We start from the raw sequence: 26,293 nt of genomic DNA on the forward strand, positions 1-26,293 counted from the left end.
GTTGGTTCTTGCTGATAGTCGCACGAGGGGATCGTGAATGATACAGCAAGACATTGTGTGATCAGGGCAATTGCGGGGGTCAATTCTTACTGGAGATGTCTGGTCTCTTAGCGATTAATCTAAAAGGCGGGTCTGCTCTGCATCAATAGTAGTGATCAGAAGCATGCACAGTAAGCAGACTATTTAGGCTAGGGCCATTAATTAATACTGCGACGATCGCGAACTGCTCTCTACTCCCTTCCTGGCTGAACTATAGCCATGGGCCGTTGGATTTTGTTCCTCGTACTAGCCATCCTCGCCGTCCTCCCCAGTGCCCACCTCTCATATGCGGACGAAGGGATCGAGGGACACCCACAAAAGTGTAGTAAGCTGCTTACACGCAAAGAATGGCGGACGTTGACGAATCGCGAGAAAGCCGAGTGGGTGGGAGCTGTCAAGGTGGGCTGCTCTCCTTCCTCCCCGTAGGTAACGCGTTGCTTATCCCGAGTAGTGCCTGGCAAGCATACGACACGAACGATTGTCCTTGACGAAGGACCAGACGGTGCTTGAGGGAAAGAGGAGCCTATACGACGACTTCTCTTACTCGCACGCATCAGTGGAGCACAGCGCGCATAGGAATGCCTACTTTTTGCCGTGGCGTGCGTTCCGTTCCTTGCCTTCCCCCAAGCGTATATACTTACAGGAGTGCAGACCGCTGGTTCACCCACCTATTCGACACCTCACTCCGCCGCAATTGTGGGTACAGTGGGCCAACACCCTACTGGGACTGGTCACGCGATCACGCAGACTTGTTCGGCTCACCAGTGTTCGAGGACTCACCGGAGTACGGGCTGGGTGGAACAGGGGACTGCGACTCCTTCCCCGAGGCGGATTGTATCGTCACCACAGGTGCTTTTGCCCCCACCGGGAACTTCGAGCTTTCCTGGCCGATATCACACCGGCTGCGGAGGAATTTGACGCTCATAACCGGTTGGTTCCCCCATGAGCTGCCTCAAAACCGCACCCTCAGCCCGGACTTCGTGCGCAACTCGACCGAGCAAACCACGGGCGACTTCTTTAGGTTCCAGCACGCAATGGCACTACTGCACAACCACGTACACAATTTCGTTGGGGGCGATTTGGCGGGAGATTGCCCGAAGATCCTGTCGGAGGAGGATTGCCAGGGCATGGCTATCAGCTTCACGCCTAATGACCCGCTCTTTTGGCTGCATCATGCGCAAATTGACCGGTTGTGGAGTAAGGTGCGCCCCCGAATCCATGCTATCTTCACGCTCCATGTCTCCTGCAGTACAACGCTACTGACATGAGTTGTATAGTGGCAGCGCCACCACCCATCCAACTTCGCCGCCTTTTCCGGCATGCCCCTAACCCTACACAATATGACCGATCCACGATACGACCTTGACGCGCACGCAGATCATCAGATGACCTTCGATGTTCAGAGTGTGCCTGTGGCGCCGAAGAGGGTGTTTGATACGGAGAGTTGGCCGTTGTGTTATCGGTATACGGACGAGGAGTAACTGGTACTAGACTAGACTGATATCATATTTTGGACTTCAGTCATATCAGGGTTACATTCAGTCTGGTTGGGGTTCCGCCCCACCTTGCTCCCCTACGGCCACTTCCCTGGCTTCTCGTTCTTGGTAAAGGGAAACGAGAAGCGAGGTGCCTTGCTCAACTGGTTCTGCGCACATAGTTACGTACTCTCCCACACAAACCCCAAAGAACAGTTGTCTAGCTCCATACGACACCTATTATTTAGATTCCCCATCCTGTACCCACTATATTATTAACTAGACTCCTGGATCCTCGTATACATGTCCGGTGTCCACTCCTTATGCTGGCTTTCCATCCAATCATGGACCTGTCTCCAGTCCCGGCAGGTATGCACAGTTCCCCCGCCTGCAGCGACCCTATCCCCATTAGCCAATTTCATGCTCGTGCCGCCCGGCTCTAGGGTTGTGTCAGCGGCGCAGAGAATGCCCTGCCGTAGGTAATGGAAGCAGTGCGCCGTATGGTCCGACCCGTCGTCCCCGTTGACAAGCACCGCGCGTATGTGGTTAAGGCAGTGCATCTGGTGCCACATCGACACACCAAATGCGAAGTGCTCCTCCCCTAGAAAAACGAAACCCTTGCCGGGAGGGCGGATTTCGTTCCATTCAACCGTGGCCGTGATGCCTTCCATCCCGTAGTGGGTGGGGTCGTCGTGGAAGGCGGCTTGGATGGTGCGGACCTTTAGGGGGAGATTACGAGGCCGGTCGCCGGCGAGGTAGGCTACTGTTCGTTAGTCATGAGTGCGAGGAGTAGCTGGGATATGGCGCACTATATCCTCGCGTTCCACGTGTTATGATGCGGAGTGAGAAGAAGAGGGCGCCCAGATTCAGGACGAGGCATACGCTCAGCGCTGCGAGCAGACCGAGGGAGAGGCCGCGTAATTGGGGTGCCAGGGACTTGGGGAGCATCTTGGTGTGCTGGTAGGATAGCAGCGGGAGACGGGATTATGTTCAGCATCAGGAGCGTGCTAATAGTGTTTAACATAGCTATGGCCCTATTCGCTCTGGCTTGGGTGGGCAAGTCACGATGGTCCCGAAGAGGGGAAGGGAGGAGATGCAACTGTCGAGATGCTCTATTCGCTAGAGCCCTTACTCAAAGGACTTTGTCGGTGAAGTGGAGATTGTCAGTAAGGAGAGAAGCACACGCGGGGCAGTTTGCGGTTCCACAAATAATACTACCCTACTCATCACGAGAGTACCTAGATGGACACCGGGATCACCATTGGGGCAATTAAATACTACACCCTGCATTAGGCTTATTTCTCGCCAGGTGGCTAGTCAATGAGGTTTGAGGACGTTATCGCGTGCCTCTTACAACTAGGACCAAAGAGCAAGAATTGTGGGTAATGCTGAGCTTATCTCTACACTAATGTACCTGTGTACGCCCCACTCTCGCTTCGGACCGGTGGAACCCCGTCGGTCCGAAGCGAGAGTGGGGCGTACACAGGTACGGAACGTATGGAGTCCGTACTAATCATCTGCATGGCGGATCACACCATATGCATTCCAAATTTGCTTGTACATTTTAAGCATGCGCTATTCAGCTCTTTTTAGTAGTGATCGTCGACTAGATGAGGGGAAGATCTGAGTCGCCACTTTGAGGAGTCACTTCAACCTATTCCTAAATGTAGTAAGCACACTGGTTCTCCTTCGGATCGCGAAACGTATAAATTCCCAAGGGCATGACGAGCACAGACAACATCTCATCAAAGACCCACCTTCTCGCCTCGCCCATCGAAAGCATCCGCTCACCGCCAAACTCCAACAATGCATTTCCCCTTCACTCTGCTCAGCCTCGCCAGCCTCGGCCTGAATATGCTCCCTGTTCAGTCCGCAGCGGTTCCCACCGTTGATTTGGCTCGCCGCGTCGAACATGCAATCAACAATGTCTATCTCTCTAGCACGGTCAAGAAGCGTCACACCTACGGGGTGGATGAAGACGAGACCGCACTCGAGAAGCGTCACACCTACGGGGTGGATGAAGACGAGACCGCACTCGAGAAGCGTCACACCTACGGGGTGGATGAAGACGAGACCGCACTCGAGAAGCGCCACACCTACGGGGTGGATGAAGACGAGACCGCACTCGAGAAGCGCCACACCTACGGGGTGGATGAAGACGAGACCGCACTCGAGAAGCGTCACACCTACGGGGTGGATGAAGACGAGACCGCACTCGAGAAGCGTCACACCTACGGGGTAGATGAAGACGAGGTCGTGTACGTCTAGACACTGCTCGGCTGTGGATGATCGAAGTCTCAACTACAACTAGCTTTAAAAACTTCTATAGCATGTTCTACAGGCGAGCGCTGCAATCCACCAACTTTGCGCCCTCTTTGGGGGTATTCTTTTCACCACATTTTGGTACAAAGTAGTATACATATATATGAAGAGTATATGAAGCCGTATCACGGATCGCTCATTCGGAGACGCTATAGATAGCAGTAGCACTACGATGATTACTCTGGATTCGATAGAAACAAATAGGAGCTAGCAAGCTGTAAATCTGCTTCATTCCAAGCTAGTAGAGTGCCGTTGCGTTGAGCCGTTGTACGTTAAGATGAGAGAGGGGCGCAAAGTTGCACGTTAGAAGCGAACCACGCATGATAATTGCAGGACATGACAGCCCTTTAGCCTGCATCTACAGGTACTCATCTGGCATCGGGATAAGTGTCTCGTTGTTAGCCGCACACATAGCCGGATGATCCTCCGGAAGAGCCTTCATGTCAGCCATCTTGACGTCGGAGCACTATATTTTCATCAGCATCAGCTTTACTATTTGCGATCTGGAGCAACTGACATAGTGCTCCACATTCCGCGTCTTTGGATCCCTCGCCTCGAAGTATATGACTCCCATCTCGTCGACCTCGGTCTGAAATGGTATCGTGACATTCACACACAGCTGCCCCGAAGGCTGGATGGGCACGTCCTGCAGGATAATGTAGGGAAAGTCATCTCTCTTCCTTGGCACTCTATTTCGGGTGTAGAGGGCCGTCACAAGGTCCCCAGGATGGCCGGAGAACGAGAGGAAACTGCGGGAGTGGCGGGAGTATCGTTGGGGGTTATGCACTATCTCCCCTTCTATGTATCAGCCTACGCTGCTGCTAGACCGGAGACAGAGAGGAATATACCGCAGAAAGGGTTGTACCAATCTATCTCTGGCCGGGTCCTGGCATTTGGACCGCGGGTCATCCATGGGAACTGGACGTGGAAACCGGCGTGCGCGGCGGATGTGAGGTTGATGAGGGCAAGCAGGAAGGTTATTGCGGCGAAATTGGAGGGCATAGTGGACAGAGGTTGAGTGCAGCACGGTGCAGAGAGCGAGGGCAACATAAAGTGTCCTTAGACGATGTGACTCCCTTCGGACCCTTCCTACCTACTAGAAAAAGCCGTTACGGCCACCCCCCTAAAATGGCTGGTCGCCGAGTTGGATGGCGTCAGATAGTACATATGGGCAGCTATAGAGGTGGACCCGTCCCCACCTCACTCGGCCGCGATTACGAACGCACAGGGGTCTTTTTGGCCATGCAGTAGGGCCGACTTTCTAATGCACTGTAACTCTACTATCTTTGGCGAGCGCGGTGGGTAGCAAGGTGTACCAGGCGTCATGCAGGTCCTACTTTCTAGGCGGTTACCTGGTACGGGCGCCTTTGCCTGCTTGACCGGTACTTGCTTTGACTCACGGCACGCCCTCTCTGCTCTTCTCTTTGACCGCCCCTCGCCATGTCCTCCTCCAAAGCAAAGTCCAGCTCTTCCCAATATGCGCCCCTTTCGCTACACGACAATGGCGAGGACTCCAGCGCAACTCCTGAGAAGCGCTCCTCCGAGGACGACCACTCTGCCCCCTTGTTGGAAGCCTCGGACAACCTCAACGCCCTCGCGCCATCCAAGCCCTCCCAGCTGCCCAAGCTCATAATCTACATTTCCTTCGCCCTAGCGCTGCTATCGGCTGTGAATGTCGCCCTCCTTCCCACTACACTATCAAAGTACCAAGCCTACCCCTTCTCTGACTCTGACCTCGAGGCCCTCCCCTATGGCGATGCTAGGCTGGGATTGGACAGGGCAGCCAAATTCATCCCCCCTCTCCAGGTCTATCACCACGCTTGGCCGGATAGAATTGCACGTGTGAGCCGGAAATTGAAGAATGCCGTGTGGGGTCAGGGGGTGCAGGTCTATGTTACTGTCGAGGTCCGTTTTCCGTACTTGCTCCTTCCTCATTTTCTTCAACAAACCATCCACCTGGGCACATAGGCTCTGTTTCTACCGCTCTGTGTACAGCTGCTGACGCAAGAAAAGGACTCGACAATTATGCGCTTCCCTATCCCCTCCACCGGCGTCAACGCCTGTGCACTCTCCTGGCGGCCGCCTCCCGAGTTCTCTGCGCGTGCCAAGGACCTCATAGTCAAGGGGGATATAACGGAGATTGAAGTTTGGCAGCTTATTGCGCCCTCGGCCAACTCGGCCACCGTCTCTTCCACTATGGACGAGCTCGATTTTGATACCTTATCGTATTCGACCCTTCCCGTGCGCGGAGAGCTGCTTGGCGTACTAGACCTCACAGCCAAGCCGAACAGCACAACACTGGAGTTTGCTTGTCCCAGCGGGGCGGAGAGTCTAGTGGTGGAGATGAGGTGCCAGCGCGTGGCGTGTCATGTGGAATTTATGCAGATTGATATAGCGCCGACCTTTGGGTTTGAGTTGGTGAGAAGGAGAGAATGAGCGGGGCAGGATAGTTATGGTGCTTTGATCAGCCTCATTGTTCACGTAGAAGGATCGCGTCTCTAGGTATGTCTAGTGACTTTTCGACTTCGTGGTCACCGGTAGCCCTAGTACACCCACCTAATCGGCCTACTGCGCTGACGGTTCTCCCGCCCATGAAATAGGACCTATTTGTTGAACACTGGTGGGGGCCAATCTGTTAGATAAGGAGATGTCTGATTCTAAGAATTCTATACGAAGAGCTCACAGGGTCAATCTAAAAAGCGGGGTAGTTGGGCAGTTGGAGATTGATAATCTGATCAAGCCTCGGTCCCACTAGCCTGCCGCAACTACCCTATCGGACCCTATCCCCTGAAAGATCCTAGATCACCCCCAAAACTTTAGCGACTCTAGGCGTTCCACCTAACACTCAATACCATTAGCCCACTTAGAGTACCACATTGATGCTATTCAAAGTGTTCTATCATCCTTTATTTTGATATTTTTATTCAACTTTCATAGCTCAGATAAACTTTTTGAAGGCACTCTTCAAGGTTTATTATACGTTAAGCGAGCCCACATAAACGGTCAATCCTAAACAAAGAACTTAAAGTTTTCAAGGAAATTGCTGGCAGAATATCCCAGAGTTATCTTAATCCGAATACTCCGGTAGATGCCCGAAAGAGTGGGGAGGGGGCTTTGTTACAGTAGTACAAGGATATGTCACAATATCAAACCCCAGTAGCTTACCCCCGGACTAATTTTGCGGTAGGCGACCCTCCAAGTCTGACACTATAAGATGTCCTCATCCGCAGCTCTTCGGTTTCTACAATGAAGGCTATAGTTCCAAGTTCCATCACCTAGCTACGCAAAACCCACTCAGCCGTCTTGTGTCCAACACCCATCGAGAACAACATGTCCACTCAACTCGACGCCGCCTCTATCGCCCGTCTCTCCTTACACGACCCCACCCACTTGAACATCCAACACTCCCAAACCCTTCACCGCCTGGTGCTCCTGCAGCACTGGAACATTCCCACTGACTCCAGGGTGCTGGAACTAGGATGCGGGCAAGGGGACTGCACGACTGTCCTTGCCTATGCTGTTGGCGAGCAGGGGAAAGTGGTGGCGGTCGATCCAGCGGAATTGGATTATGGTGAGTCTTCTAGCTTTTCTGACCCTGCTGCCTGTCCTGGGGGTGCGAGCGGAAAGCAGCCGACTAATGGCTCTTGCAGGTGCCCCGTACACTCTCGGCCAGGCACAGAATCATATCTCGCAAGGCCCGCTGGGTGGGCGGATTTCTTGGGTCCAACAGCCCCCCTGGACTACCTTTCCTCGCTTTCCACCCCCTCTTCCAGCTCCTCGCCGCCCGCCAATGAAAGTAAGGCTTTCGATGCAACAGTGCTCGCCCACTGCCTATGGTACTTCGCCTCCCCTTCGCTGATCCTTTCCACCTTCCGCGCCCTCAAGCAGCACAGCAAGCGTCTCCTCCTTGCTGAGTGGTCTTTAGTAGCGACACACCCCTCTGCCCAGCCTCACATATTAGCTGCGCTTACCCAGGCAGCGCTGGAGTGCCGTAAATCCAAGAACAGCGACTCGAATGTCCGCACGATGCTGGGGCCAAAGCGGCTTATCGAGCTAGCTCTGGCTGCCGGGTGGCAGCTGAAGAGTGAGACCCTCGTGCAAGGTGGGGAGGGGCTGTTGGACGGACAATGGGAAGTCTCTGCTTGTCTTTCTTCCTCATTCGAAAGGGAAGTAGAGGAGCAAGTGAGTGATGAGAGGGAACGCGCGGTGGTTTTTGCGTCACGGGATGCGTGTGAGGCGAGCTTAGAGGGTATACAGGGCGGTCGGAAAGGAGTCAGGGCCATGGATGTTTGGGTTGCTAATTTCGTCTGACTAGGCGAGCTAAGCGTGTCCTAACCATATAAGCCATATACTGTATTGTCAATTGGAGTCTAGGGCTCACTAGGCTTCCGCAAACCCCAATTTGGGTCGAGGGTTTCGACCAAAAACCTATGAGACCTCGCAGTGTCTCTGGTTTAGGTGGGTAAGCGAAGTAGAAGTCTCAGCAGCGTGAAATACAATATGTCTCGTATTGTGGGTAGACTAAACGCTGACTTTTCTGGTCTGCGTTCCAATGTTTTTCAATACATGGCTGGCCCTTCGGGCGGTCGCATGCTGCCGTCTACCTCTCGTTCTGGTGGCAGGATGGGGGTCCTGGCACGGAGGTAACGGCGGAATGGGTAGGGCTTTGCGTGGTCTGAAATTGATAAACTGGTGGTGTTTCAGACTCCATCAATTGGCTCTTGATCCTCGAGTAAAAATTGGTCGCCACCCAAGAGACAGTTTTGCAAACACCTTGCTTGATGATGGCGGCACCATAAATGGTCAATGGATAATCAACAATAGTCGTCCAGCATTCGACACAGCAGATTTTATGAGGTTCGGCACCACAATCATTGGCCAGCTTAGCAATGTCACGAATCAAGCGGGTGGGGATTGGGTTCATCAAAAACCTCCCTAAAGGATACAAGGCTGAAATGATTGAGTTGAATGATCCAAATGCCATGCACATCGACGCAACAATTCTCCCTTTTTGCCAGGGCCTCCCTGTCTACAACCCGAAAAAGGTCACCGAGCAAGTCCGGAGGAAGCATATGGTGCAGGCTGATTGGGAGCTTCGGCCATATCCCTTAACACCAGAAAACCGAGGGTCCCTCCCTCTTTATATGACCAGTCTATGGCTCTGTCTGAATGCGTTAGTGTTGGATGGTCAAAACATGGTGGTCGAGGCTAGTGACTTTAAAAGTCGTGAATGGTTTGAGTCGCTGGGATAACACAGATTGCCTAGACTTTGAAGTCTCGTTTGGGTTTCCCAAGTCACAGCCCGCAGATCAAGACATGACCAGAACGCAGGATGATTCTGATGACCTGTCTGCAAACAAGATGATTACATGGGTTGATCCGCATACAAAATTAGTCTATCTCATCAACCCTCGTCCATACCCCGTCCATTTGAACGTGTTAACAGTATTGGAGGCTCATTTCATTGCACAACGGTTGATTTAGTGAGGCAGGAAACCTAATTGATTCCTTTTGCATGACACGAAGATGAAGCGAGCTATCTCGATTGGAAGACATTGAGATGCTGACGTTGGCGATTCCAAACGGTGTTCAGTGAGCGGGCCGCAAATTATATAGTTCAGACGTTCAATTGATTTGAAATCAACTGGTTCTTCGTATAAGACACTCCAGGAGTTTTTCCCGCTGGTCTAGCTTTGTTCTCGTTCTGCATCAGCTCTGTATCACATCAAAATCCTATCGCATAGATCCTGTCCCAATCATGGCCCACCACCACTTTTCCTATGTACCACGTTATTCTTAGAACATAGCTTAATAGCTCAATAGTATTTTCTAAATAGAAACTAAAATTACTAACAGAAAAGGGCGGCAAGAGGGAGTTTCCGAATCAAGCAAAAAAAAAAACATACAACAGTAAGGATTCGCTAGTGGTCACCCACCTAACTACTAACTTACCGGCGTGTGGCTTAAGTACGGCTGAGCGGACGGGAAGCCCTGTTCTCCACACCCTGTGGTCGTATGTACTTTATATTCTATTGAAGGTGCTTATGTTTAGATTTCCAGCCGTTAACAACCTAAACAAGAGATGCAACGCTTCTCAATCAGGTCTCAAAGGGTATATGGTGCTCCTCTGCACAGAAGCCACAAAAAAGTATCGTTATGTTCTTCCTCTTTACTTTCTAAAAATCCTACAAACTATTGACTACTAACAGACGGGAAACCAGCGTTTTCATTGTTTGTATGAGAATCACGCTTGGCTAGGAAAAATCTTCGCACTGCATAAGTATTAGTGAAATCCTTCGTACTCAGTTGACGTTGTAGGGTCCTTCTCATCGAGTACAAAAGCTATGGCGGTTGACAAAGTCCACTGCGGTGTCCCGTTCCTCGATTGATACATTGTTTACCGTCGACAGGTTGATGGGCGGAAATTGGCCCTTTGGTCTTTCAAAGCAGGGTGGAATGATGATCTGAGGGGGGAAGGGGGTGGGGGGTTACTTGCAGCTTATATGCTTTGGGGTCATCACGAGATTCGGGGAGCGACTTATCTGGTGACTGGCAAGATTGTCTCAGTGGCATCTAGACGTTGCCACTTAGTCTGCCTTAGTTTTTTTTTTTTATACGCCAGAATATACAGCGCTAATGAGCTCCGGCGTTTGTGGCTTATCTCTCACTAATTTCTCACTGGTCTCGGTGTACATCACATTAGTTCCATTGCATAGATTCTTGTACTACAGAATATCAGAATATCAGAATATCGTATGATCAATAGAGCTATAGTGATAATTGCATGAGACCTTATAAATTAGTCACTACCAATGCATTGAATTCTCCAATATTCCACCGAATTGAATTTCAAACCAAAAAAGCGAGATATTCAAACATAAGTGATTGGCTTCAAATCAACAAAATCTTTCTTCCATTTCATGGGTCCTACTTTATCCAGAAGATCACCGAACCTCTCGAGTAGGGTTCTGCCGCCGAAGATAGGATTACCAGACCTAGTATATTTTCCACGGTGCCTATACTCGGTCGCTTCCGCATTTCGCCAGAAATGTGGCCACAGCATCAACTGAGCTTCTTGGCCATGCAACAAGTTCGGTGTGGGTGGCTCACATCTTTGTAGGAAAATGAAGTTGACATTTTTCGTTACAAAAATCCTGACCATTAATTCCTCGGGCCGTTTCACGAATGCCTTTCAGCTTCGAAATTTGGGCTTTATGGGCTTCGGTCACAGGTGCCGAAAAGTAGATCCAGAAAAATAGAACGTATGATTTGAGCAAGGCGTCGATGTGGACAATCCTGCGAGAAAATGTCTCATGAGAGGACACGTGTATTTTTCCTCTACTCTTCAGATTCTCTTGATAAAGCTGGGCGGAAGGCGAGGCTATGAATTCTCTCCGATCCAAAGTTGTCTTCCATCCTTTATGACATAAATTAGCCGAGTCTTGCCCGTTTGATGCACGGCTCACCTGTTACCAGAAGAATCATGTCTGAACGCTGGAGTTTTTGCCCACCTAGACCCCTCGTGTCCGGATGCCCTAATCAGTGGCTGGACTAATCCAGCCCATTCAGTATCCAGCTCCAGGTCTTTGGGAACCTGTAGCCTAGTCCAGGTCAGGATTTCTTGGTTGAGGTTCTGTAATGTGTCTGCAGTAGGATCCGCCATGGCAGAAGATTTGAGATGAAAAAAAGTATCTTTGGAATCTGAGATCTGAGTTCGGACTTAAATATGCAGGCAGCCGCTAGTAAAAAAAAACGAGTGGAAAGTGGTAAAGTGTAGGCTAAAACGGAAGGGAAACTAGTAAGAGAAATCAGGTATCCTTTACGTTTTGATTAATACTGCATTATGAGGTCCCGAGCGCTTGCCAGAGTTAGTTAACTAAGTTATCAGTCAGCTTGCTGCCTTATACCTGAAGCATCAACTCACCAGGGCTTGGCAAGGGGAAATTGAGAGAGGGAACACAGAAGTTCGTTCCCGGCTATGACAAAACAGCCATTTCGGTTAAGCACAAAGGTATCGGGTGGAAGAAAGGTGAGCTATAACGGAGCATGGAAGAAAAGCAAAACTCCCTCGTCATGGCCCGACCCAAAGTGGTCCTACCGTCTCCGCACCTCAATCCCCGAGACGAGGAAAATCCCGCATCACTTCGCAAACCCCGCGAAAGTCCAGATCCCTCGACTCGCATGGACACACAGACACAGACTGGCGAACAAAAATGGCAACAGAATCCGCCTCTGCGAAACGAGCACGTACGCGCAAGTCGCGTGGTCGTGGTTTACGCACTACGAATGGATGGTAAGATACCCTTGCATCTTCATCCCCGCTTTACCCCCGTGCCGTGTCCGGGGTAATTGCAATTGCCCAGTGCGCGATGCTAATGCGTATGCGACAGTTTCACATGTCGCAAGCGTCATATTAAATGCGACGAGGTGAAGCCTGTTTGTGGGGCTTGTGGGAAGCATGGGCGGGCTTGCGATTTCGCGAGTGGGAATGGGAGTGCCAGTGCGATTACGACACCGGCTCCTAGGCGGAATTTCCTGGATACTGTTATTGATGGGTCTATTTCGCCATCGGTTTCTAGGGCACAAAGTGTGCAGAGTCGGGTGAGGCAACATAGTCCGGCGCGGGGTGGTGGTGGTGGTGGTGGTGGTGGTGATGCATCTGAGGCTGAGACTGGTGTTGCGTCTGGGGTTGGAGGTTTGTCTTGGTCGCAAGCTGAAGGGGATGCTGGTATTCCGTCTCAGGTTGGTACGCCTCAAGCTGTGCCTGTTGAGACGGTGCCTACTCAGACTCTCCCTCCGCAGGCCTCGCCGCAAGATGTGTCCCCTCGGACTTTACCTCCACATGAGAAGGCACGTCAGGAATTGCCGTCTCAGCATTATTATCCTCAGGCACCACCTGCTCAGGTGCCCAACCCTCATGCTCCAACACCCCACGCTTCGACTCCCCATGCGCCAACGCCCCACGCACGGCATGATCACCTCGCGAGTGTTGACTTGACCGCTCACCAAAGTCCCGCCGCACTTTATCCAAACGACCTCTCTCCTTCCGATGCATCATATATTCTACAATCGGTAACCGGGTCATTCTCCTCCCCTGGGCCAACCGTGAACGCGGCAGCAAGCTGGTGGTTTGATCTGTTGGCAAATGATGCAGCCAGAGATCACCAACAAGTGCCCACTATACCAACTGGATTTGCAAATGACGGTCTGCCATTTGAGTGCCCGCAAATTGGTGATCAAGTAGAGATCACTTCTCTGCAACGAGCTACACAGGTACTTGATCTTCCTCATGTTAATGGGATCGTGGGCCAAGGCTCCATAGTTTCACCTGCGCAGTCTAGCAATGCGGGTGAAGATGAGCATATCTGGCAGTCTCGACAGCCGATTGGGCTTTTGCCTCGGGAACATTTTCTGTTTGAGCATTTTGTACAACATGTTAGTCAATGGGTAAGTTAAAGCTCTCGTTGGTCTTTTTGGCTACTCTAACTCTAGATTCAGATCGATCTCTTTGACCCAACTAGCCAATTTTCTACGCTTGTTGCACATCTGGCAGTAAGTGATCGTGGATTCCATCAGAGAAACAGACTGATCAATCGCTAGATACGGAATGCGGGACTATTGAACGCCATTCTCGCTCTAGCCTGTCGCCATCTATCATTAAATCCCCATCTCGACAACGAGGATCTGCCAAACAAAGAAGCAGCCCTCCAGTACTACTACCAAACTCTCCACTATGTTCAAAGAGCAATGCAAAAGTCCAGTTACATGACAAGCTGGGAACTCCTCTCAACAACCCTCATCATCTCAGCCTACGAAATGCTAGACAACTCCTCTAATGACTGGGAACGACATCTGGAAGGCGTATTCCTCATCCAAAGATCTCAAGTTATCCACGGCGAATCAGGCGGATTACAAGCCGCTGTCTGGTGGGCATGGCTCTGTCAGGATGTCTGGGCTGCCTTCCGAGAAAAACGCAAGACTTTGACATTCTGGACTCCCCATAAACCCCTCTCGGCACTATCACCACATGAACTTGCTGCGCGTGCGGTGTATATCACTGCTAAAGTAATCAATTATTGTGCCGAGGAGGGTCCACCAGTCGAGGGATACATTCAGCGTCGACTTGATAAGGCTAAGTATCTTCGATCTATGCTTGATGACTGGCGGGACCATTTGACTATTGAGTTCTCCCCTTTGCCTGTTAGCTCTCGTGAGAAGAAGGGGTACTTTTGTCCTGTCTGGATTCGTCCCCCTGCATTTGGTAAGTGTTGGATGACCAGCAAGAAATTTGCCGAAGTAGAAGTATTGAAGCTAACCCTCGTTAAAGCTGTTGCCATGCAATTTTATTCCGCAGCGCGTATCCTCTTGATAGCCCACGAGCCAAGCCTCGGAGGGCTCACTCGATATCTGGAGCGACAAATAATCATCCAGCGTTCCGCGGAGAGAATATGTGGCATTGCTATGACTTTAAAAGACGATGCGTCTAGTCTCATGTCGTCACAAGCTTTATTTATTGGTATGCTCAGTCTAGCACAGGAAGAAATATCGAATGCTAATGTTAACGTAGCTGGAATATTTACCCATGAACCTCACGCCCGAGATGCTATATTGGAATTATTAGAATCATGCAGGAAGAGGACCGGCTGGCCGGTTCGTTCCTTAGGAGATGAGTTGCAGCAAATTTGGGACCTGCACGAGCCTACCAGATCATAGGATTAACGTTCAAATGATACTCAATTCATTTCTTGAAGCTACTGAAGATTTAAGTCAAAATCAAATTATATACAGTATCCTCTCTCGGAAACATCACTCATGCCGTTCCAGCAGACCCACAAATCTCCATCCATCTCACAGTCAAATCGGCCACCTTCTGAATCCCCTCCTCAAGCAACTGAGTGTGCGGCATCTTACCCACATTGGCATGAAGATGATTATAGTAGTCATCCAAGACAAGTTTGTTAACATTGATCTTGGTAACACCCGCCGCAATACAACGCTTCATCGTCTCCGGCGAGAAACCATTGGTACCATGAAGCGCGAGATGAACTCGTCCACCAGCCTGTTGACGAATATTTTTGAATCTAGCAACAACCAGGATCAGTATCCATACCCCTAAACAAAAAAAAAAAAACAAAAAGCCCAAACTCACGTTTCATAATCCAACTGTGGCCCGACAGGCCCATACTCTCCATGAACATTCCCAAAAGCAGGCGCAAGCGCATCAACACCAGTGGCAACAAACTCATCAACCTCTTCAGCGGTAGTCATACAAGCCTTCAGTCCCTCGGTATCCATAACACCATCCTCGCCCCCTTCAATGCGCCCAGGCTCAGCCTCAGTAGCAATCTGCCGAGCATTACAATATTCCACAAGCGCCCGGGTCTTGGTCAGATTCTCCTCCTTCTCATAATGTGACATATCAACCATGATACTGTCAAAAGGGAGTTCATCCGCGGCGCGTTTGATAATTTCCTCGGATTGCGCGTGGTCGAGGTGGATGCTGATTGGGACGCTCGCGCGTTTGGCGGCTTCTGCTGCTGTGCGGACTAGCAGGCCATTTGTTGCTGTTATGGCCCACGGGAAGAATTGGATTATTAGGGGGCTTTTGGCAGTTTCGGCGGCAAGCACTAGGCCTAGGATTTGTTCAATGTTGTAGGCTATTGCTGCTATCACGCCGTACTTGCCGGTTTCCGCGGCGCAGAGGATGGTTTTGTGGCGGTTGCTTTCTTTCCAGGACATTCTGGATTGGATATTTGGAGACGAGGGATTTGACGTTTGTGGTTTGGTAGTGCGGCCAATGGAGTCCTTATAAATTGTCAACTTGCGGAGTGGGAGAGAGTGGGGGGTGGAGATGACCTCGAGACGAGTACACCCCAGACTCCTGTTTCCTTTTACCCGCTTCCTCTCTTTTCCCTATTTCTCTCACTTGCAGAAGCTACACACAGCATCATGTCTGAAAACACTGCCTTCCAAGCTCACAACGACAAATTCCACTGCATCCTAGGTCCATCCCCAACCATCAACCTCCTCCACCAAAATGACGCATACCCCTTCGCCCACGAAGCAGGCATCTACATACAATCCGCAAAGAGCCTCTTCATAACCAGCAACCGATGCATAGATGCCAACACCAAAGCCCAGAAGATCCAAATCACCCGCATCGACTTATCCACCAACCCAGTAACCGTCGAAGAACTCGACCCCCAAATCCCAATGGGAAACGGCGGCGTCAACTACTCCGACGCCGAAATCCTAATATGCGGCCAGGGAAACCTAAATGAGCCAAGCGGACTGTACACAATGTCAACAAGAGCACCGTACACGTCGAAGCTGCTCGTAGGCGATTTCCTAGGTCGACCGTTCAACTCGGTCAATGATGTCGTTGTACATTCGGACGGATCGATCTGGTTCACGGATCCTATTTATGGATTCGAGCAGGGGTATAGACCTAAGCCTCAGCTGCCATGTCAAGTTTATCGCTATAGCACTGCTGATGGCAGTATTCGTGCTGTTGCTGATGGGTTTGGGAGGCCGAATGGGATTTGTTTTTCGCCTGATGAGGGGACTGTTTATGTTACTGATACTGATCGGCATCATGGGGATGGGACGGATGATCCCCATCGGGTTTCTTCTATGTTTGTCTTCATCTTTCTATCTGATTTGATTTGGGGGTGGGATTTATATGCTGATTGATATTGAATAGTTATGCTTTCGACATGTCGGTTTATAGTGGGCAGCCGTTCCTTACTAATCGGCGGTTATTTGCTATGACCAATAATGGGATTCCTGATGGCATTAAGTGTGATATGGAAGGGAATGTTTATAGTGGTTGTGGAGATGGGATTCATATTTGGTCGCCTGGTGGTGTTCTCCTTGGGCGGATTCGGATTGAAGGAGGGTGTGCCAACTTTTGTTTTGGAAAGAAAGGTGAGATCTTCGCACTGAATGAGCATCGGCTGTGGAGGGTTCAGTTGGGCAGTCATGTCAAAGGGGCTTTGCTTGGGATTTAGACGTTGATGTAGAGTACAGAGCTGGAGTACTCAATAGACATATATTTAGCGAACATTTATCATTTTCGCTTATTTGAACTTCCTAGGCGGATTATTCAGACCCAAACGAATGATCGAGGATCGAGGATCGAGGATCGAAGGTGTTGAATGAAACCAATATTCCTGGTGCTTTTGAAAACATCATACTTTGTTCCGTTCTGACTCTTATACTTGAGTATTTTACTTGCTTGATCGCATGTAAATTCAAAGTTGCTGAAGATGTAGGAATACTATCAAGGGAAATCAATTCTAGTGACCGGTGGATCTGACTTTCTCGGCACAGCCTTCATTCATCGTCTGCTCACTGCCACGTCCGGGTCGCGCAATTGCTTCATCTGCCGGGGAGGTATCAATTAAGTCTACATCGAATTGATAAGCCACAATTAATTCACGTTTCATCCATGCTGATTATATCCCTTATAGAAAACTTCAAGCTAGGTGTAGGGAATGGTTGTCTCCAGACACAGTCGACAAGCTCTGCGATCCAAGTCGACTAATTGTGCTTGACGGGGACATCCTCATACCTAACCTCGGACACGCGGAATCGGAGCTGTGTGAAATACGGAATAACATCGGAATCATTACTCACACAACCTCGTCCATCAATCTAATGAGGCCTTTACACCGCTGGTCACCTGTAATCATTGAAGCTACTGAGATGATGGCAGAACTGGCCCCTCATCTGCGAAAGAGAAGCTTCTCATTGTGCGTCCGTCGGTTATCTGCCCGTCTCAGTGTTTGTCATTTCCAGGATATATTATGCGGATGTCATCGCCATTGACGATGTTCGCTGCTGGCCTTTCTCTACTGCCATCTCGCAAATGAAAGATATCTGATGTTTCTGCACGAGGCTAATAAACAAAACAGAATCTATGTACTTTTCTAAACGACCACAAAATCACTGCAAGTTACTAAACATACCACCATCAGCCAATAACCCAGAAGCATTAACATAACGACTCATCGGCTCACAAGCCAAAAAGACCGCTGGTCCAGCCATATCTTCAGGACTCCCAATGCGACCAAGAGGAATCCGCGCCTCAAGCGCAGCCTTCTTAGTCGGGTTTTTCATATCATGATCAGCAAGCGTTGTATTGATGGTACCAGGCATCAGCGCATTACACCGAATCTGATCTTTACCCAGTGAAATAGCCATAGACTGCATCATAGATAGGATCGCCGCCTTGGTAGGTGTGTAGTGAGTCTGTAGGCCACCGCCTACTAGGGCACTGACGGAGGAAATTCCGATGATCGAGCCGCCATGGCCTTGCTTTACCATCTGGCGGGCGGCGGCTTGGCAGGAGTAGAAGCATCCTTTGACGTTCACATCGACGCTGTGGTCTAGGAGGGCGGGCTCAATTCTGATAGTAGATTATTAGCATAGGCGATTTCACGAATAGATCCGCTGATCATAACCCACTTGAGGAACTCTGCTTGTTTAAAGACTCCCGCGTTGGCGACAAAGATGTCCAACTTCCCCCATTGACTGACGGCTTCGGAAATGAGCTGACTGCTAGTTTCCGGAGCTGTGACGTCGCCGGCGAGCTCGAGCACTTTGCCCGCGCTGGCCCCTTGTTGCTTCTCAATGGCTTTGACTTCCTCGAGGAGGCTGTGAGTGTGGGAGTTGTCAAGGCCGAGATGGTTCACTGCGACGTTGCACCCCTGACGGACAAATTCCAGAACAATTGCTCGGCCGATGCCGGTTGTGCCACCGGTGATGGCGGCGGTCTTGCCTTTGAGGAGGTTCCAGGCGGGGAGAGCCATTGTGAATATAGGTGTGATGAATTGAGGGAGAGGAGAGGGATTGAGATGGACTATAGGAAATCTGTCAAGTTGGGTCTCGTGAGCTTTCATATGGAACAATACCCCGCGCCAGACGGAAATTGGCGTGTTTTGGCCCCGAAAAATGACGATCGTGGCTCTCGTCTCGGGGGTCGACCCGAACTCTCCAAACCCCACCACGTTCGACTCGAGGGCTTTGTGAGACAATACAAGTCTTTTGCGATGATATCAATGCGAGAGAATAGCTATAAGTAACGCGGATTTCCAACTCTTTTCAAGTTAAGTTCCATTCAAAGCCAATCCCCCGATTTCATATCCTCATATCTTCATCATGACTTCAGACTCCACCTCCACCACCCCCGCGGTTGTCCCGCAGACCCAGGTCACTCTCGGCTCCAAGGTCATCGCAAGTAAGTACCAAAAAATATTGCTCAGGTCTAGCAAAATGTCTTACATGGAACCAAAAAGTCACCGGAGCCAACCGAGGTATCGGCCTCGGCATCGCAGAATGCTGCCTCGTCAACGGAGCCTCCAAGGTATACTCAATCGATATCGGCGAAACAGGCGATGACTTTGCCGCCCTGTCAAAGCGCTTCCCAGGCCAGCTCTTCGCCGTGAATGCCAACGTCACACAAGAAGAAACAATTACAGCTGCCGTCGACCAGATCATCGCCGAAGCCGGTGCACTGCATGGAATGGTCGTCAACGCTGGCCGAACCCATCACAAAGCCGCCCTTGATTTCACTAAGGAAGAGATTGAGAATTTGTTCAACGTCAACCTCTTCGGCGCATTCTATACTGCTCGTGCTGCTGCCCGTGCCTTTATCAAGCTTGGCATTAAGGGCTCAGTTGTGTTTACTGCTTCTATGGCTTCTTACCGTCCTAACAAGGTATGTATACATATACTCCCCTGTCTCTGCTTTCATCGCCCTTCGTCCCATTGTACTGATATTTATTTGCTTCTAGCGCGTCCCCTCAACACCATACGGCGCCTCCAAAGCCGGAATCCGCAACATGACACACACCCTAGCAATGGAGTGGGCCCAGTACGGTATCCGGGTTAATAGTGTCTCCCCTGGCCTGGTCAATACCGCTATGACTTACTGGGTGCCCCAGCAGCCTGACTGGGAACAGCAGCTTAAGTACTATGGAGGCTTCCCTCGTCTTGCTGAGGTGCAGGAGCTTGGTGGGGCTTATGTTTATCTGCTTAGTGAAGCTGCCAGCTACACTACTTCTATTGATATCCCTGTTAATGGTGTTATTGGCAGTAAGTCTCACCATACTTTGGTTCTTATTTTGGAGGGGGTTTTTTTTGCTAACTTCTTTAGTCTGTTGAAAATTTTATGGGAATGATTGATGTTAGTTTTCTTGTTTATAGATTTTTGGGATTCAGGTGATTCTATATCATTACTTTCTAGTAGAGAGTCGGACCGGCATAACTATTTCTACACTACCAATGCTTCCAAATATTGCTATGTAATAAAACCCCCAAAGACTTGTGTATGTTGAGCGAGTACTTCGCTGTATGCTACTGTGTCATTATTACCATAGACCCTCAATAAACTCCATGAATGCAATATACAAAGCCAGCATTAAAGCTTTTAGTCCTTGAGGCGATTTTTACACTTCACTTGTACAATATTTTGTTTGCCGCCATCCTCAACAACCAACGCTGTAAGCTTGCCCCCCTTCAAACACCCAGAGTCAAGACCCTTAGTGTAAGGGCGAATAGAAAGGGAAGAAGAAGCATCATGGCCGTAGACGACAGTCATGGTGCCCGAGAGGGGGTCTTCAGTTGAGGACTCAAGGGTCGAGTATATCACAGATTGATGCTTATCAAACAACTACAACATGTCAGTAATGTCCAAAAGGTAACGTAGAAGTAAGCCATACCTTCGCCCAATTCATGCCCTTCTTCTTTGGGCTAGGCACATGCGTATCCAAGTCCATGGTCCGCATAGTCATCACACTAGATGGATCTTGCTTCTCAAGCTCGACGCCTGGTACCAAGCCCGCATGCACAACAACCACCGGCCCCATACCTGGGACGGAGCCAATGTCCAAGATGACTGGGCAGTTGCTCAGCCACGCGGCTTGCTCGTCACTCAACGAACGTGCAAGGGCACGCTCACGGGCTTCCCCAGATGATAAATGTGACTCTTCGTAATCATCGGAGGTCGCAAGAGTATTGGTCTTCACCAGCTCCTTTCGAATAAGCAAGATTCGATCCTCGTGGTTTCCGCGCACGCAGGAGGCCGAGTACCCACGAGCTAGATCTACAACACCTGTACTATCTGGCCCTTTGTTGATGAGGTCACCAGTGAAAATGAGGTGATCGCCGCTGTTTGGTTTGAATGAAACTTTGTCAAGGAGCGCTTCCACTATGGAATAGGTCAGTATGCGAGGAAGTTGCGACAAAACCTAGCGATAACTTACACTCCGCTTTGCAGCCATGAACGTCGCCCACAAAGATCAATCGCTTCCGACTTGACGACTCTGCTTCTACTCCAGCCGAGCTTGTGGGCACGAGCTCCGGATCCAATTTGCGAATCTGAACAATGTCGTCGAACTGAGGCATGACATTTGACCCGAACCACCCACCGGCTTCCGTCTTCGTACTGGGATCAAGCGAATGCAATAATGAGCTTCGCTCTTGGAGTCGCGGATAAAGCAGCATTCGCCAGCTGACCCAACCCACCAAGAACAAGCTGAGGCAAATAAGCACGTAGCGTCGGAACCGTGGCGCAGAAACCACCGAGCGAATCATCTCAATCCAACGCGGGGATTTCGTGTCTTCCAACGACCGGGAGACCGGGTTATAGCTCCCACCAGGCCGTGTTTGCCATGCGTTTCTAGCAGAGTGTATGAGAGGGCGGGATTGGGACCGGTGGGCTGCGTAGGAAGGAGGACTCCCGGATAACTCGAAGTCATCATCTGCGTCGGACTGCACGCCCTGTGTATCGGGGTCGCGGGGCATCATTTTGGCGCGAAAGGAGCGCCTTTGGGTGGGAGACGAGTTGGAGAGGGTGTTTGGTCCACCTCGAAAGGTATATGTCCTATCTCATGGTCGTGGGGAGAGCGGAGAGAAGATGATATTTTTAGGCAGAAAGACCTCCCTGCGGATCTGACGTCCACCCAGACCCACTCGGGAGATCATTGCGTACGCATACGAATACTCATACTGATGCAATCTCATATTCATTACATTCATTTCCTATTTATTTTGACTGTTTTATCCCCGGTATTGCTCATACTCTTCCGCTTCCTTTTTCCGAAGGTTCACACGCTGGATGATGACTGTATCGTAGACCTCTTCGACCGGCTTGCCACCCTTGAGGACCTCCTTCTCGTGGCGAGAAGCCTCCTCCTTGGTCATGCAGACCAGTTCATTGATATTGATGGGAATAGACTTTTGACCTTCGTGCTCAAGGCTCAAATCCATCTTCCATCCATGGGCAGGGTTCTGCCAGGGGATGAGAACCAGTCTGTTCGGCAAGCTGCTGACTGCACTCTTTCCGCGATAGACTTCCTCAACAAGGAATGCGATGTCATCCTTGCTGATGGGACTGCGAAGTCCGATTGTGTCGTCGCCAGTGACGTGCTTGATCATACGCTCGTGCAAGGCTAGCATAGCGGCGAGAATGCCGTCGTAGAGCTTCTCACGGCCCTTGGCGCCCATGTTGTAATCGAGTGGATAGCCAGTAATGCTGCAGATAACGTGGTTGGCTACTGTGTAACCAAACACAGCAGGCATGGTTCCGAGAACAGGGAGAATGCGAACTCGGAAGTCGGGGAGAACCCCGAGCTCACCAACCTGACCCTTCTTGTATTCCTCTTCGGGAAGAGGGAGCAAGCTTGCCTTGCCAGGGCCCGGCTTCTCTGTCGAGAACACAGCGGCGACACCAGAGGTCACGCCCAGGGCCTTCAGCTTACGCCGCGTGCTGCGAGACAGAGGGTCATCGGTGCTGAGCGAGACATCGCCAACCACAACGCGAGTTGGATCTGACTTGCATCCAGCGCCCATGGATGAAATCACAGGTAGGGAGTTGGAGTGACAGTAGTGTAGAAGGTCCACCTTGGAGGTGATGTTATCGATACAGTCCAACACAAAGTCCGGACGGCGTCCCTCCCCATCCTTTGTCAGAGTCCAAGGACCGATGAGCTCGTCGGCTGCGGACTTTCCAAAAAGTTCGTTCCTGCAATCGAACGTGACCCATGGGGCGATTTGTTCCAACCGTCTCCGGATACAGTGAACCTTGGATGTTCCAACGTCGGCCAACGTGGCAAGAGCGTGTCGGTTCAGCGAAGATAGTGTGACTTGGTCGAAGTCGATAAGTCGGATCTTAGACACACCCGATCGAGCGAGTGAGGCAGCGGCATGAGAGCCAACACCACCACATCCAACCACAACGACGAATGAAGAACGAAGCTTGGCGAGACCTTCGTCACCGAGGAACACGCGGTTCCGGGCAAGTTGTTCAAGGATCAGATCTAGAAAAAGGCACAGGCCTTGTTAGACAGGTTGGGAAAAATGGCAAGGATAAAGTTGTATACCATCATCGTAGTCACCTTGTTGCGCTCTGCGAGCCAAAGCTGCACTACGCTCATCTTCCTTGCTCAATGGGATATCAGATGCAGCGGCACCAAAATCGGTAAGCTGTGGGCGTATGCATTAGCTTTGATGCTTTTGTCGCTTTGTAGCTTGCTGGGCACTCGGCGAAGCTGGACGAGAGCGGTTCACCTTTTCAGCGGGGTGCAGATCATCAATATTTGGAATTGAAGCTTTCAAGTCATGGACAGCCTCCTTTCGCTTGTATGACTGGTATCCAAAGATAGCACCTGCGACAGCTGCACCGGACAAGACAGCGGTAGTCGCAAGCTGCCCGTGCGACGAGCCAGCCTGACGCTGGAGCCACGAAGACATATTTCCAACCACTCCTTTCTCCTCTGTATCCTGGGGTTCTAGTCCTTTCGGTTCGCTCTGGTTTCTGGAGTTCGTGTTGCGATCAGGCCCGTATCTAGTACCAGGTTCGTCAAAATCGAATCCGTAGTCGAGGTCGGCATCGCTGGGGGTATCCCACCACCTGGAAGCTGGGGGAGCCATGGCGTATATTGGGGTATGGTACGTACCATCACAAGTAGCCGATCAGTGCAGGCATTGGCCTTTTATAACGGAATGTCAATCTGCAGATGCGATCATCACTGGAACCACGATTGCTATCACGTGCGTCCCGCGGACTTTAGCCGAGACTCACTTAGACTCCATCACATCTACGTCGCTTTATTTCCCACGCGTCCTAAGGCATCTTCTCTTGCGATAACGCGTCGCTGTTGGTGGACCTGTTAGGAAATCAGGTCTCAATATCGCGTCAATACCCAACCTGCGAGGATGTTCCAGAATCGGGCTGCGTGACGTTGAACCTGTTTACTTTGCGCTTGGTCACACCGGCATCTATCCATTATCGCATGTCAAGATGCCTGACTGGACTTGACATGGGATCAGTTGAAGATCACAAGTCTAAACGATTACGTCTGATGTGCTCGCGCATTGGCTCATCGCACCACAACAGGTACGTTGCCCATTGAGTGTTTTGCTTGTCCCATGCTGTGTGCTTCCAAGGACCCCATTGCTAGTCGTGATGAAGATACACAATTCACATATGAGCTTTTCATGACGTGGCGGCCGGTGGACTTCATCCCCAGTACATCTGAGTGGAAGAAGACATCGGTCAATGGGTGATTGAGAATGAACAGAGATCTGAGCGACTGTCGTTTATTCTACTTCTGCTCTTGGTGCTGTGAGCATATTTGAACGAGATATACTGACATTTCATCATAATATCTAGATTCAATCAACCCCCCCCCCAGATTGACGAGCAACTCCCTTCTCGTTCCCTCGATCACAATGCGTTAAGCATGACCCGATGAAGACAAATTCGTCATATACTCTGAGGTCCTGTATATGGGCTCTGTCTGTATGCCTCACAAAGGAAACGACGAGTATGCCAGTGAAGAGTGACAAAAAGGTAGTTTTCAATCTGAGGGTTTGCAAAGCATATGTTGAGTTTCTAAGTACAAGATAACACATTTTTCTGCCTTTTTATACATACATTTGGTTTCAAATCCAATTTCTGGACTAGTCCTCTTCATATAGACATCTTTCACATCTTACGCATTGCTGGATCTCATTTCTCAGTCTCCATATTCCATCAAAATGTTTGTCCTACTCCAAAACTTTCATTAAGATGCTTCAACATTGCTCCGTACCTCAACCTTGATACTCAGAGCATCTCAGTCAAAATCAGGTCCTTGAAACTCCTCCCCAATCAAATACCAAAAGGCAAGAATAGCAAGAGTCAAAGCAACCAACATCGGCGCACTCCAATTCATCGAGGCCCTCATCACAGAAAGACCTGGCGGGGAACAGACCATCACACACATAATAGCAGACCAACGCGGCGCAAAGATATTACAAGCATACTCCCAGTGTCCAAGGCCAAGCGGCCTTTTCGGTAGACACTTTTCACGACCGCGCACAGCTAAGAGAGCCTGGGGGACGGCATAGCTTAGATTGATTAGCGTGCTGGCAGATGTGATGATCGAATTGAAGGCAGTGGTACTGGTCAAGTAAATCAACCCATAGAGGGTAGCGAAATTTGTGGAAGCTATAGCCGTACGAACGGGAAAATGAAGTTTCTCGTCCACCTTGCTGAAGAAATTTGGAAAAGGCGCCCCTCTATCTCTTGCAAATGCCCAGGCAAGGCGTCCTCGGATCACCCACTGTGGCGGAAGACAGGAAGCGTATATGATTGTTAGAAGCACACTCAACCCTATATTAACGCTTTTCGAGCCTGTCGCTTCGTACAGGACTTCGATAGCTGGAGAGATATATACGCATATGCCTAAGATTTCTTTTAGAAATCACACTCTATATACATGTTAAGTGCGAAAAGCAAAAAAAAAAAAACATACAACAGTAAGGATTCGCTAGTGGTCACCCACCTAACTACTAACTTACCGGCGTGTGGCTTAAGTACGGCTGAGCGGACGGGAAGCCCTGTTCTCCACACCCTGTGGTCGTATGTATTGAGCGTGTCATCAAAGGGGGTTATAAAGATGAGTGTAGAGGCCGCTATATCGTCGCTCGGCTAGGAGTAAGAAGGGTGATTGCAGTATAGACAGGGTGAGAATCCGGGTGTGAATCACCTAAGTCGCACGACCACTGCACTGACCCTCTCAGCTGAACAACAACAGAATGTGGTCGGAATATACCCTTCCACCTAAAACACTTCACGTTTTGGCATCCACACATAGCCACAACTAAACACATCATAAAACCAGATTTTGTTTGTTCTAGAGCTAAGATCTTGGTATATGCATTCTTATGAGAATGGAAGGACTCTTAAGCAGGTCGCGTCGAGTATGCGATCAATAACAAGTAAGCCGGCTTCGGGACTAGTGTGTGGAACGAGATCGCCTATAGTGGGACTCCAGCTAAGGCAAAGTTTTGATAAACAAAGATCTAAGTAACGCATAGCAGTAGAGAACCCCAAAAACAGATTAGTGACTGACATGCAAGGATGCACCCTCGTTAAGCCCTGCAGTCGGACCCTAACCCCAAAACGC

The 26,293-nt window shown here is 50.2% G+C and overlaps 15 protein-coding genes across 15 annotated transcripts; 9 read left to right on the forward strand and 6 right to left on the reverse strand.

Annotated features, from left to right (window-relative positions):
- Positions 1 to 258: 258 nt before the first annotated feature.
- N7508_002026 (tyrosinase family protein) lies at positions 259 to 1,520 on the forward strand (the record flags this gene model as incomplete). Its single annotated transcript, XM_058460092.1, has 4 exons — positions 259 to 438; positions 491 to 638; positions 691 to 1,241; positions 1,317 to 1,520. The coding sequence occupies 4 exons, from the start codon at positions 259 to 261 to the stop codon at positions 1,518 to 1,520; spliced, it is 1,083 nt and encodes a 360-aa protein (XP_058323624.1).
- Positions 1,521 to 1,789: 269 nt separating this feature from the next.
- On the reverse strand, positions 1,790 to 2,462 carry N7508_002027 (uncharacterized protein; the record flags this gene model as incomplete). Its single annotated transcript, XM_058460093.1, has 2 exons — positions 1,790 to 2,274; positions 2,324 to 2,462. The coding sequence occupies 2 exons, from the start codon at positions 2,460 to 2,462 to the stop codon at positions 1,790 to 1,792; spliced, it is 624 nt and encodes a 207-aa protein (XP_058323625.1).
- An 858-nt stretch (positions 2,463 to 3,320) lies between these two features.
- On the forward strand, positions 3,321 to 3,782 carry N7508_002028 (uncharacterized protein; the record flags this gene model as incomplete). Its single annotated transcript, XM_058460094.1, has 1 exon — positions 3,321 to 3,782. The coding sequence occupies one exon, from the start codon at positions 3,321 to 3,323 to the stop codon at positions 3,780 to 3,782; it is 462 nt and encodes a 153-aa protein (XP_058323626.1).
- Positions 3,783 to 4,194: 412 nt separating this feature from the next.
- Positions 4,195 to 4,838, reverse strand: N7508_002029 (uncharacterized protein; the record flags this gene model as incomplete). Its single annotated transcript, XM_058460095.1, has 3 exons — positions 4,195 to 4,302; positions 4,354 to 4,585; positions 4,702 to 4,838. The coding sequence occupies 3 exons, from the start codon at positions 4,836 to 4,838 to the stop codon at positions 4,195 to 4,197; spliced, it is 477 nt and encodes a 158-aa protein (XP_058323627.1).
- A 438-nt stretch (positions 4,839 to 5,276) lies between these two features.
- N7508_002030 (uncharacterized protein) lies at positions 5,277 to 5,804 on the forward strand (the record flags this gene model as incomplete). The annotated part of the gene is made up of 1 exon (XM_058460096.1): positions 5,277 to 5,804. The coding sequence occupies one exon, from the start codon at positions 5,277 to 5,279 to the stop codon at positions 5,802 to 5,804; it is 528 nt and encodes a 175-aa protein (XP_058323628.1).
- Positions 5,805 to 5,861: 57 nt separating this feature from the next.
- On the forward strand, positions 5,862 to 6,272 carry N7508_002031 (uncharacterized protein; the record flags this gene model as incomplete). The annotated part of the gene is made up of 1 exon (XM_058460097.1): positions 5,862 to 6,272. The coding sequence occupies one exon, from the start codon at positions 5,862 to 5,864 to the stop codon at positions 6,270 to 6,272; it is 411 nt and encodes a 136-aa protein (XP_058323629.1).
- An 894-nt stretch (positions 6,273 to 7,166) lies between these two features.
- On the forward strand, positions 7,167 to 8,147 carry N7508_002032 (uncharacterized protein; the record flags this gene model as incomplete). The annotated part of the gene is made up of 1 exon (XM_058460098.1): positions 7,167 to 8,147. The coding sequence occupies one exon, from the start codon at positions 7,167 to 7,169 to the stop codon at positions 8,145 to 8,147; it is 981 nt and encodes a 326-aa protein (XP_058323630.1).
- Positions 8,148 to 8,725: 578 nt separating this feature from the next.
- Positions 8,726 to 9,320, forward strand: N7508_002033 (uncharacterized protein; the record flags this gene model as incomplete). The annotated part of the gene is made up of 2 exons (XM_058460099.1): positions 8,726 to 9,047; positions 9,103 to 9,320. The coding sequence occupies 2 exons, from the start codon at positions 8,726 to 8,728 to the stop codon at positions 9,318 to 9,320; spliced, it is 540 nt and encodes a 179-aa protein (XP_058323631.1).
- Positions 9,321 to 10,707: 1,387 nt separating this feature from the next.
- N7508_002034 (Dimeric alpha-beta barrel) lies at positions 10,708 to 11,499 on the reverse strand (the record flags this gene model as incomplete). Its single annotated transcript, XM_058460100.1, has 3 exons — positions 10,708 to 11,025; positions 11,066 to 11,253; positions 11,310 to 11,499. The coding sequence occupies 3 exons, from the start codon at positions 11,497 to 11,499 to the stop codon at positions 10,708 to 10,710; spliced, it is 696 nt and encodes a 231-aa protein (XP_058323632.1).
- A 550-nt stretch (positions 11,500 to 12,049) lies between these two features.
- On the forward strand, positions 12,050 to 14,549 carry N7508_002035 (Zn(II)2Cys6 transcription factor domain-containing protein; the record flags this gene model as incomplete). Its single annotated transcript, XM_058460101.1, has 4 exons — positions 12,050 to 12,129; positions 12,227 to 13,283; positions 13,335 to 13,388; positions 13,437 to 14,549. 4 exons carry the CDS (start codon positions 12,050 to 12,052, stop codon positions 14,547 to 14,549), a joined length of 2,304 nt encoding a protein of 767 aa, XP_058323633.1.
- A 97-nt stretch (positions 14,550 to 14,646) lies between these two features.
- On the reverse strand, positions 14,647 to 15,575 carry N7508_002036 (class II fructose-bisphosphate aldolase; the record flags this gene model as incomplete). The annotated part of the gene is made up of 2 exons (XM_058460102.1): positions 14,647 to 14,917; positions 14,986 to 15,575. The coding sequence occupies 2 exons, from the start codon at positions 15,573 to 15,575 to the stop codon at positions 14,647 to 14,649; spliced, it is 861 nt and encodes a 286-aa protein (XP_058323634.1).
- Positions 15,576 to 15,785: 210 nt separating this feature from the next.
- N7508_002037 (SMP-30/gluconolactonase/LRE family protein) lies at positions 15,786 to 16,846 on the forward strand (the record flags this gene model as incomplete). The annotated part of the gene is made up of 2 exons (XM_058460103.1): positions 15,786 to 16,471; positions 16,540 to 16,846. 2 exons carry the CDS (start codon positions 15,786 to 15,788, stop codon positions 16,844 to 16,846), a joined length of 993 nt encoding a protein of 330 aa, XP_058323635.1.
- A 937-nt stretch (positions 16,847 to 17,783) lies between these two features.
- On the reverse strand, positions 17,784 to 18,649 carry N7508_002038 (SDR family NAD(P)-dependent oxidoreductase; the record flags this gene model as incomplete). Its single annotated transcript, XM_058460104.1, has 2 exons — positions 17,784 to 18,246; positions 18,306 to 18,649. The coding sequence occupies 2 exons, from the start codon at positions 18,647 to 18,649 to the stop codon at positions 17,784 to 17,786; spliced, it is 807 nt and encodes a 268-aa protein (XP_058323636.1).
- Positions 18,650 to 18,998: 349 nt separating this feature from the next.
- Positions 18,999 to 20,003, forward strand: N7508_002039 (uncharacterized protein; the record flags this gene model as incomplete). Its single annotated transcript, XM_058460105.1, has 4 exons — positions 18,999 to 19,077; positions 19,136 to 19,557; positions 19,634 to 19,934; positions 19,996 to 20,003. The coding sequence occupies 4 exons, from the start codon at positions 18,999 to 19,001 to the stop codon at positions 20,001 to 20,003; spliced, it is 810 nt and encodes a 269-aa protein (XP_058323637.1).
- A 265-nt stretch (positions 20,004 to 20,268) lies between these two features.
- N7508_002040 (Molybdenum cofactor biosynthesis MoeB) lies at positions 20,269 to 23,771 on the reverse strand (the record flags this gene model as incomplete). The annotated part of the gene is made up of 6 exons (XM_058460106.1): positions 20,269 to 20,511; positions 20,561 to 21,048; positions 21,104 to 21,519; positions 21,922 to 23,158; positions 23,222 to 23,324; positions 23,409 to 23,771. The coding sequence occupies 6 exons, from the start codon at positions 23,769 to 23,771 to the stop codon at positions 20,269 to 20,271; spliced, it is 2,850 nt and encodes a 949-aa protein (XP_058323638.1).
- Positions 23,772 to 26,293: the final 2,522 nt, after the last annotated feature.

The sequence above is a fragment of the Penicillium antarcticum genome (genome assembly GCF_028974205.1).
Source record: "Penicillium antarcticum strain IBT 31339 chromosome Unknown utg000002l_segment0_segment0, whole genome shotgun sequence".
NCBI classification, from domain to species: domain Eukaryota; kingdom Fungi; phylum Ascomycota; class Eurotiomycetes; order Eurotiales; family Aspergillaceae; genus Penicillium; species Penicillium antarcticum.